This window comes from Sinocyclocheilus grahami, unplaced genomic scaffold (genome assembly GCF_001515645.1).
Source record: "Sinocyclocheilus grahami isolate Dianchi unplaced genomic scaffold, SAMN03320097.WGS_v1.1 scaffold343.1, whole genome shotgun sequence".
In the NCBI taxonomy this organism is placed as follows: Eukaryota; Metazoa; Chordata; class Actinopteri; order Cypriniformes; family Cyprinidae; genus Sinocyclocheilus; species Sinocyclocheilus grahami.
In genome coordinates this window covers 1,140,894-1,151,694 of record NW_015505522.1, presented here as the reverse complement: position 1 = coordinate 1,151,694, position 10,801 = coordinate 1,140,894, and the positions used below count along the sequence as shown (strand labels likewise).

General features: G+C 35.7%; 2 protein-coding genes across 2 annotated transcripts in view; one reads left to right on the top strand and one right to left on the bottom strand.

Moving 5' to 3' along the window:
- LOC107603222 (dihydropyrimidinase-related protein 3) overlaps positions 1 to 9,123 on the top strand; it is a 25,020-nt gene extending 15,897 nt beyond the window's left edge. The window contains exons 10-12 of the mRNA XM_016295964.1: positions 4,813 to 4,992; positions 6,344 to 6,500; positions 8,115 to 9,123. Of these exons, the coding sequence (XP_016151450.1) occupies positions 4,813 to 4,992; positions 6,344 to 6,500; positions 8,115 to 8,200 (423 nt within the window). The 3' untranslated portion in view covers positions 8,201 to 9,123. The remainder of the gene's footprint in view (positions 1 to 4,812; positions 4,993 to 6,343; positions 6,501 to 8,114) is intronic.
- Positions 9,124 to 9,126: 3 nt separating this feature from the next.
- The window catches only part of LOC107603259 (serine/threonine-protein kinase 32B-like), a 50,086-nt gene continuing 48,411 nt past the window's right edge, over positions 9,127 to 10,801 (bottom strand). The window contains exons 10-11 of the mRNA XM_016296022.1: positions 9,797 to 9,861; positions 9,127 to 9,238 (exon numbers count right to left, since the gene is read on the bottom strand). Of these exons, the coding sequence (XP_016151508.1) occupies positions 9,127 to 9,238; positions 9,797 to 9,861 (177 nt within the window). The remainder of the gene's footprint in view (positions 9,239 to 9,796; positions 9,862 to 10,801) is intronic.

Below are 10,801 nucleotides of genomic sequence, written 5' to 3'. Positions count from 1 at the left end.
CTCATTAGCATTTAAAGCTACAGACACAGAAATGGCACGTCCTAAGGAAAGCTCATTGTGGGACTGGCTCGTAGTGGCTGAAATTCTGCACCAAGGCTGAAATTCGGGAAAGAGACTTCAGATACAGTACTAGGGACCACTTAGGCCTATATAAAAGCATCTAAAAGCAGCATGTCATGGGACCTTTAAGACAGGTTTTTGCCACCACCCACTGGCACTTTTAGTTGTATATAGAGTATCGTTTTTTTTAAAATAATTTAATATTTCACTATTTATTTGTATTTTTGTATGTTGAATTAAAATATTTCTATCTAAAGCTACTTATATTTCAGCTACTTTTCTGTAATGTCTATTCAGTGTTTTTTTTTTCTAAATGAACACAATGATAACTATTATCTTTAATAATAACTTTATCTTTAATCGGCACATGATGTGCATGTTAATTAATAATCTCATTAATAGCCAATATGCTAGTAATATGCATGCTAATAATCAACTAGTTAATAGAGAGAATGGGTCCCTAAACTAAATGTTTACCAAATCTTCAATCTTTTCAAGGTTATTTCAAACTTTCAAACAAAGTTTGCATCAGCATCAAAGTTTGTTTGCAAACGTTCCACATCTAGTTACCTTTGCAATGAATCCACAATTTGGACAATGACAATCTTTGGGATACGGTCCAGTAGAAGTTCTGAAGAACCTGCAGTGAGCGGTTTATGAGTGTCCAGACGCTTAGACTCTGTTCTTTCTTTTCTCCTCTTCCAAACATCAGCATAAGAGCATTAATCTACTGATTGAAGAGCTACAGATTGTAGATTCGAGTGAGATGGGAACTGGAATTTCCTGAGCAGATTCTACAAGGGCTAAATATGTGGATCGTTTGAAAACCTTTGGGGAAAAGAGTCAGCAGAACTCAGGCGCTGCCAAAATGACATTTTCATGTCCTTTTCGGCCACTTCTCTAGAGACCATTACACATCCAAACAACGTCGGCTGCCATTGCTTTCAACTGTGGATAACATGGCTGATGTTTATTGACTGTTTATTCTGTGGCTCCGTATCCTTGGTTCCCGAGCTTTGTGAAGTCACCTAAAACATGACTTCACCACCTGCCAGAAAGCCTTGCGTTTGTGTTTTTCTACATGAGCCCATGCCAGCATTCTTGGCAGAAGTTGTGTGCATGTCATTTCCTGTTATTGCATACAAAGGATGGACGAGCGCCAAATTTCTGTGGAAAGACTGTGTGGATCATGGCGGGACACCACTACGATTACGATATCCACTAGAGATGAAGAAATCAGAAAATAAGGGAGTAGTAAACTAAACAGGAGTGATGCATCTTAGAGAAAGTGCTAACAAAAGACAGGAGGCTGTGAGTGTGAGAAAAAGACGAGGAAATAGAGAAGGATGTTTTTGTAATTCCTCTATCCAGCTGTTTGGCGAAGAGGTGAAGAATGAGAACGAGAGTGAATGAAGGAGGCCGGAGTCCTACATGTGATCTTCATTAGTGAGGAATATCTCGACGTTCCTCTTTGCAGAAGCTCAAACTCAAAACAGCTGTTTATGTCAATTTATGTCGGAAAGCGCAGCAGCTCAATGTCATGTTGGACGTTTTTGATGTTTTTCGAACTTTCTGTGCATCAGAGAGTCTATTCTATTCTAAAAAAAAAAAAAAAGGTATCACGGTTTGCATGAAAATATGAAGCAGCGCAACTGTTTTCAACACTGATAATAATCAGAAATGCTTCTTGAGCAGCAAATCAGCATATTATACTAATTTCTGAAGATCATGTGACACTGAAGACTGGAGGAATGATGCTGAAAATACAGCTGCGCATCACAGAAATACATTACAGTTTACTCTGTATTCACATAGAAAAAAGCTATTTTAAATTGTAATAATATTTCACTTGTTTTACTGTTTTTTACTATACTTTTGTTTAAATAAATGCAGTTTATTTATGCATTTCAAATGCAATTCATGATAATAAGCCATTGTGCAAATTGAAGGCTATTAAAAATATATCACTGCACTGTATGTGCACAAAAAGGATTAAAATATAAATATCACATTACAAAAAAGCAAAGACCAAAAACAGCCATGTTCCATAGTAGTACACTGTAGTACGTCACAAAAAGTATGGTCCCACTTATCTTTAAATACTGTGTACTTAATAATAAAATAATTAATTGTTAGGTACAGTGTTCATGTAGAATTGCAAAAACACTTTTTGCTGCTATTGAGGTGGGATGCGAGTAAGTTTAGGGGCCAGTTTGGTGGTCTGGTTAGGTTTGAGGGGTAGAGGTTGGGTCAACAGTGCAGTTATAGATGTATACAGTAACTACAGAAATGATTTACAGATGTAATCACAGGATGGTATTTTCAGATATAAGTACAATATGTATGTGCACAATAACTGCAATGCATCAAATGGTTAATTTAAATGTATGTAATAGTTAAGGACAGTTAATACAAAGTTGGTCCAAAAGCATCGTTTTTTAATATTTCACTATTTATTTGTATTTTTGTATGTTGAATTAAAATATTTCTATCTAAAGCTACTTATATTTCAGCTACTTTTCTGTAATGTCTATTCAGTGTTTTTTTTTTCTAAATGAACACAATGATAACTATTATCTTTAATAATAACTTTATCTTTAATCGGCACATGATGTGCATGTTAATTAATAATCTCATTAATAGCCAATATGCTAGTAATATGCATGCTAATAATCAACTAGTTAATAGAGAGAATGGGTCCCTAAACTAAATGTTTACCAAATCTTCAATCTTTTCAAGGTTATTTCAAACTTTCAAACAAAGTTTGCATCAGCATCAAAGTTTGTTTGCAAACGTTCCACATCTAGTTACCTTTGCAATGAATCCACAATTTGGACAATGACAATCTTTGGGTTACGGTCCAGTAGAAGTTCTGAAGAACCTGCAGTGAGCGGTTTATGAGTGTCCAGACGCTCAGACTCCGTTCTTTCTTTTCTCCTCTTCCAAACATCAGCATAAGAGCATTAATCTACTGATTGAAGAGCTACAGATTGTAGATTCGAGTGAGATGGGAACTGGAATTTCCTGAGCAGATTCTACAAGGGCTAAATATGTGGATCATTTGAAAACCTTTGGGGAAAAGAGTCAGCAGAACTCAGGCGCTGCCAAAATGACATTTTCATGTCCTTTTCGGCCACTTCTCTAGAGACCATTACACATCCAAACAGTGTCGGCTGCCATTGCTTTCAACTGTGGATAACATGGCTGATGTTTATTGACTGTTTATTCTGTGGCTCCGTATCCTTGGTTCCCGAGCTTTGTGAAGTCACCTAAAACATGACTTCACCACCTGCCAGAAAGCCTTGCGTTTGTGTTTTTCTACATGAGCCCATGCCAGCATTCTTGGCAGAAGTTGTGTGCATGTCATTTCCTGTTATTGCATACAAAGGATGGACGAGCGCCAAATTTCTGTGGAAAGACTGTGTGGATCATGGCGGGACACCACTACGATTACGATATCCACTAGAGATGAAGAAATCAGAAAATAAGGGAGTAGTAAACTAAACAGGAGTGATGCATCTTAGAGAAAGTGCTAACAAAAGACAGGAGGCTGTGAGTGTGAGAAAAAGACGAGGAAATAGAGAAGGATGTTTTTGTAATTCCTCTATCCAGCTGTTTGGCGAAGAGGTGAAGAATGAGAACGAGAGTGAATGAAGGAGGCCGGAGTCCTACATGTGATCTTCATTAGTGAGGAATATCTCGACGTTCCTCTTTGCAGAAGCTCAAACTCAAAACAGCTGTTTATGTCAATTTATGTCGGAAAGCGCAGCAGCTCAATGTCATGTTGGACGTTTTTGATGTTTTTCGAACTTTCTGTGCATCAGAGAGTCTATTCTATTCTAAAAAAAAAAAAAAAGGTATCACGGTTTGCATGAAAATATGAAGCAGCGCAACTGTTTTCAACACTGATAATAATCAGAAATGCTTCTTGAGCAGCAAATCAGCATATTATACTAATTTCTGAAGATCATGTGACACTGAAGACTGGAGGAATGATGCTGAAAATACAGCTGCGCATCACAGAAATACATTACAGTTTACTCTGTATTCACATAGAAAAAAGCTATTTTAAATTGTAATAATATTTCACTTGTTTTACTGTTTTTTACTATACTTTTGTTTAAATAAATGCAGTTTATTTATGCATTTCAAATGCAATTCATGATAATAAGCCATTGTGCAAATTGAAGGCTATTAAAAATATATCACTGCACTGTATGTGCACAAAAAGGATTAAAATATAAATATCACATTACAAAAAAGCAAAGACCAAAAACAGCCATGTTCCATAGTAGTACACTGTAGTACGTCACAAAAAGTATGTTCCCACTTATCTTTAAATACTGTGTACTTAATAATAAAATAATTAATTGTTAGGTACAGTGTTCATGTAGAATTGCAAAAACACTTTTTGCTGCTATTGAGGTGGGATGCGAGTAAGTTTAGGGGCCAGTTTGGTGGTCTGGTTAGGTTTGAGGGGTAGAGGTTGGGTCAACAGTGCAGTTATAGATGTATACAGTAACTACAGAAATGATTTACAGATGTAATCACAGGATGGTATTTTCAGATATAAGTACAATATGTATGTGCACAATAACTGCAATGCATCAAATGGTTAATTTAAATGTATGTAATAGTTAAGGACAGTTAATACAAAGTTGGTCCAAAAGCATTGCATTACAGTGGTCATTTTTGGGACACAGGTGTTACGTACATGAGCTTTCTCAGCATGATGTTCTCGTGTTGTTCTAGGCAGCGGAGTATAATGTGTTCGAGGGCATGGAGCTGAGAGGTGCGCCAATGCTGGTCGTCTGCCAGGGCAAGATTGTTCTGGAGGACGGGAACCTGCACGCGACCGCTGGCACTGGACGTTTTATTCCCTGCTCCCCATATCCGGACTTCGCTTACAAACGTGTCAAAGCCAGGAAACAGGTACAGCAGGACACATGCGTGACAGTAGCTCATTGTTTTACAGTGCGTTCAAGGCAGCACTCCAGTGACATTCCAGTTTTCTTTTTTCCCCCCACAATGTTCTGCAGTTTATCGTAACTTCCTCTAGGAAAGTCAAATCTATTTTTTTTTGCGGTTTCAACTAGAGTGAATGCAGACATGGGATTCTTGGCCTGTAAACAGTTTAAACTGTGGCTCCACCATCATGCCAAAAGCAGACAGAAGGAAGCAGAAGGTTTAGAAAGAAGCCGCATAAAAGTGTTCACATGGTTCAAAATGAAAACATAACACTTAAAGAGGTATTACACGCAAAAATGGAAATTTTGTCATCATTCACTCACCCTTACTGTACTAAACCCATCAGACTTAGGTTCATCGTCAAAATACAAATAAAGATATGTTTGATGAAAGCTGAGAGATTTCTGGCCGTCCATAGGAAGTCATATAATTTTCAAGCTTCAAAAAGTAAAAAAAAAAAGAAAAGGTAATTGCTTTATGTGATAAGCATTTAATTTAGGCTTTTTATTCACATAAAAACACTGATTTGCTCATATATCTATAAATCATGGTAAACAGAAGCTCAGACATGCTTGTTTGATGAATGTGAATCAGTGATTCTATCCCGATCATTAAAATGTCATTACAATTATTATTCAGAAATATCTTCATTTGGGGTCTTATGGGTTTGGAATGACATGGGTGGGAATTAATGGTTTCTTCATGGGAACAAATTTGCATTAGTGTCTCAGCAATGGATGCTCTGCAGTGAATGGGTGCCGTCAGAGTGAGAGTCCAAACAGCTGATAAAAACATCACAATAATCCACGAGTAGTCTATCAATTAATGTCTTAAGAAACCAAAAGCTGCATGTTTGTAAGGATCAAATCCATCATTAAGTGAGCGTAAGTGATGCAATGCTACAATTCTCCAAATCTGATGAAGAAACAAACTTGGATGTCCTTGAATATATCTCTGAATGTTTTTCATCTTTCAGTTCAGATGAGTTTAGGTTGAGTCACAGTTTGTTTTTTCCTCTCCCTGCATTTTGTCCACTGTTTGTATTAATACAGCGCATCTCAAAAATAGCTTGCTTACATTGTACAAAATAGAGATGATAGTGCAACACGACTGACCATCTCAACAATCTGTCAGCCAAATCTGGAACCAATTTTCAACACAATTTTCAGCACACAATTCCCAAAAACAACCCACATGAGGAGAAACACATCCATGGAATGTAACTGCAAACACCCAAACTCTGTCTTTCTCTATAAATGGTGTGCTGCACAATCCTGTATTGAACTGAAGCGCTGTGTTTGGGTTTCTCCTAAAGCTGGCCATTCTGAAGGCAGTCCCCAGAGGCATGTATGACGGCCCCGTGTCTGAATTCTCACCCATGTCGAGGGGCGGCACGCCATCTGCCTCCGCCCGTACCTCACCCACTAAAGCCCCTGCAAGGAACCTCTACCAGTCTGGCTTCACACTGTCAGGTAACCCTGGAAAATTATGTCTCATATTCATACAGCAGACTTCTTTCTGGCAAAATTATTGATGGGGATGATTTATGGTCATGCACTTCTGGCACGAAGTAGTTCCTGTAGCTCAAATAATAGACCATGCAGCTACAGTAGCAATGCCAAGATCATGGGTTTAATTCCCAGGGAATGCATGAACTGATAAACGAAAAATCTTGAATGCAATGTAATTCGCTTAGGATAAAAGCCACATGCATGAATGAAATTCAACAGATGCAGAACCCAGTGTTAATCCATAAAATGTTTGCTTATTTCTAGAGTGACAAGTGTAATGCATTAAAACTTTATATAAACTTTTTTCTTGTTTACAGCTCACGATTCAGAGTTTATATCTCCCAATTCTATTTTTTTCTATATTACTTTCTGCCACGGAATAAAACATAAAAAAGGTAATTGCAATTTTTTATCTCACAATTCAGAGTTTTTTTCTCAGAATTGCACATTTATATCCTACAATTGTGAGTTTATATCTTGTAATTCTTAAGAAAAAGAAAACTGAATTTTGTGGTAAAAAGTTGCAGTTACTTTATTTAATTTGATATTTATTATCTTGTGGCAAAAATGGGCCTCTATAGAAATATGCATGAACAATACATGCCCAAAACATTGTGAATGTTCAGTAACAGGGTTGACGCAAACCAAGTTTGAAAGTGTTTTTTTACATAATGAAAATATAATGCATATTTTGAACAAACAGTAAACATGAATCTCTTTCAAAGTTGTCTTTATTTATACAGTTCTGCTTTCATAGCTATTCTAGTTTATTGTGAAAATAAGTTTAAAAGGCCAAAAAAAAAGAAAAAGAGATAAGTAACATATTGTTGAATTATGTTTTGAATGTTTGTCTTGTGAGAAGATTAATTAATATTAATAATAGTGCTTTCAAACGATTAATCGCATCCAAAATAAAAGTTTTTGTTTACATAATATATGTGTTTACTGTGTATATTTATTATGTATATATAAATACACACATACAGTAAATATTTTAAAAATACAATACATTTATATTCTTATATTTTATATCTAAATAAATGTAACATATAAACATAACATATTTTTCTGAAATATATATATGCGTGTACGTGTACGTATTTATATATACATAATAAACACACACATATATTATGTAAACAAAAACTTCTATTTTGGATGCGATTAATCGTTTGACAGCACTAGTTATTAATAATTATTATTAAATCAAAATTTAGGTTATTCTAAAGTATATACTGTATATAGGCCTATATGCTTTTTGTCAGTGTTTTTTTGAGTAATGGAGGTACACCAAAACTGAATGACTTCCTAATGCATTTCTAATTCCACATTGAATGCACTTCACATTAATTCTGGCAAACCAAATGTTCACTGACAGGAAGTGAGATGGATGAAGCACAGCTCACACTCGTTCATGGGATTGTAGTTCTTTCCCTCATTAAAGTCATTAAATACAGTCTTTTTTCCACAAAACAAATGGTTTTGCTTCATCAGCTGGGATTCGCTGGTGGGTTTGGTTAATGGCTTCTAGTGCGTTAATGAAGACTGTTTTTATATCTCGGTGTTTCTCCGTAGGTCCCGAAGAAGCCCCCATCAGACCAGCTGGAAGACGCATCGTTGTGCCCCCCGGTGGCCGCTCCAACATCACCTCCCTCAGTTAAATATCAAGAGCATGTAAGACAGAGGCCAGGATCAAATCAGCCGTGTAGAAGTAAGGTGATTAGTCAGGAAACGAAACAAAAGAAGCATAAAACACTGAACTCATGCCTTACCCTCCATGATTTCCTCCTGATGAGTGACTGAAGATCAGTAGTCCTCCTCTGAGAAAGCCAAGCATTTAGTGTAGCGTCACGTTCATTTGTGTGTTTAGAGAAACTGAATTAGAAGACATTAGAATTACCGTAAAAACAACTCTCGTTTGGATGGTCTGCGATGCTTATGAAAGGAAACTTTCCAGGCGCTTGCGTTCGGGAAGGAAGGACTACTGTCGTGTGTTTCATAGAGCTTCGTCTGTATTCCCTCATAAGCTTTATTTGCGTGCATCAGCTGTGATTATGATAGTTAACGTTACTTTGTAAATGAAGTTAAAGTGTTGAGCAGTTTTTTTTTTGAAGTATAATAAAGGTGAATGTTAAGGAAGAACATGCAGTGATATTATTACAGGACAGTTTCGTATATTCACATACTGTACTGAGTTCATTATCCGTCTCACTGAAGATACGAAAAACATTATGCATCCGTCGTGTGAAGGAATAGTTGAAACACGCCGAACATCGAAAAAGGAAAAAGAAACAATTTCTTGCGAAAATGAATGATGAAAAGAAAGATATTTCTCCTTTTGCATTCATCAGTTATTATTGAAAGATGATTAACAGGTGCTACAATGTCTCTTCTTAAATCACGCAAAGTATTGGAATAATTTTTGGATATCTTTCATGTGAATTCGAAGCTCTCATTTAATGGAAAAAGACAGTTCAGCATACTGTATGTTAGATGCACCAAATAACAATGGCTAAAGTGATTTACCGACTGACGTGGAATAGGTTGTTTATTATATTGATGTAGGTTTGATTGTATTACCTTTATGTTAGCCTGATAAACACTGCTCTACGTTGTTGTTCTGTCCATCTTGAATGGCTTTGTTCGTCTCTTCTGCATTGAGATTGTTTGTCTCAGTGTCTGCTTTGGTTTTCCCCAACCTCCAAAACAGAGAAAGGACAACATATCTAGTCGAATCTGCAGTTGTTACCTTAAGGCGAGGTTATTGCAGTAAACTGAAAAAAAAAAATTTGCTACTTGAAATAAGTGTTAACTGAAATAAAATATTAATTTGCAACATTTCTCATTTACATTTAGCTAAGGTAATGTGCTAAAGTAACTACTGAGCTACTGAAAATTTAAAATTAATATTAATATATAGAGAAAAAATTCTAATAAAAAGCACAGAAACACAACAAAATTACTAAAAGTTTCCCTGAAGTGAAAATAAAAACAGAAAATAACAAAATAAAACATGACAAAACATTTTAACAGTGCCTTTTTACTTCTCTTATGCGTTCCTTTAAAACGAGAATATTCATTAATTTCCTGCAATTTAATGTTTTAATCAAGTGTTTCATATAAAACTGCATTTTGAGTAAATTAACTACTGTGTTAGGCTATTTACTACTACCACTACTACTACTAAAACTATCGAAACTATGTTTACTTTACATTGCATGAAAGTGGACATGACAAATTGTCCAAATATTTCTTACTTCTCCCTGTTGAAGACGATGAAATCTCTTTGGACAGTCTCTAAGCGCTGCTGGAGTTGTCCATTCTGTGTGATCAAATGTACAGAATGAGTTATAATGTTGCACATGAAATACTACTAAGTGAATGGCTCCAGGGTCGTAAACAGCATTATATGGCATATGGAATATGGCCAACTTTTTTATTTTTTTTTATTAAATTGTTTTCTGCTTCGGCGGTCTAACAGTGCTCGTCAATGTCAAAATGATTGAAAAGAGTGTGAGGTAAAATATAACTAAACGTTTAACATCTTACAACTGCGTTTACGAATTGAAAATACACTATATCATTAATGTAGTTAATCTAATGTTATTCGTAAGTTGAATGTGAGAGACAAGAAACATTAATAGAGCTGTTTAGGCGATTAAGAGTCAATGTGAATATTTTTAAATAAAAATATTATTTTCGATTTGGTTCAAATGCATTACTTCACCATATATTCAAGTTATTATCTTTCTTGCTTTATTCTCTTTAAATTCTTTGTTTAATTCATTTAGATAAAAGGACCATTACATTTGTGACAGCGTCTCCCTCAGCAAACTTGGAATTAAAATATATTAAAATAAAGTGTAAATATAAATTTTTAAAGAAAGTATGTGTTAAGATAAATAAAAAAGAATAAATACAAAGTTTTGTTATGAAACTCTAGATGGTGCAGGCTGATAGGGCCTTTATCTGTTAGTAATCACGCAGTTATTTACACGGCGCAGCTGATTGGTCGCATCAGCAGCCAATGAGGTTGCTGCTCAACATTCAAATACTTTGCAAGCGATTAATGAAGTTGCAGCGCGAGCGTGCATTGGAAAGCATCTGAAATCAACTTCTATAAGATAAGTGGATGCTGTTTTACTCCATATCAGGGAGCATATTGCGTGGTCTGCCTTGTTAATTTTTAAGAGTAATCATGAACGAGTTTTAAACTAATTGTTGTGTGTAATTGCTGTGAGGTCCGCCGACTGAGCTATATA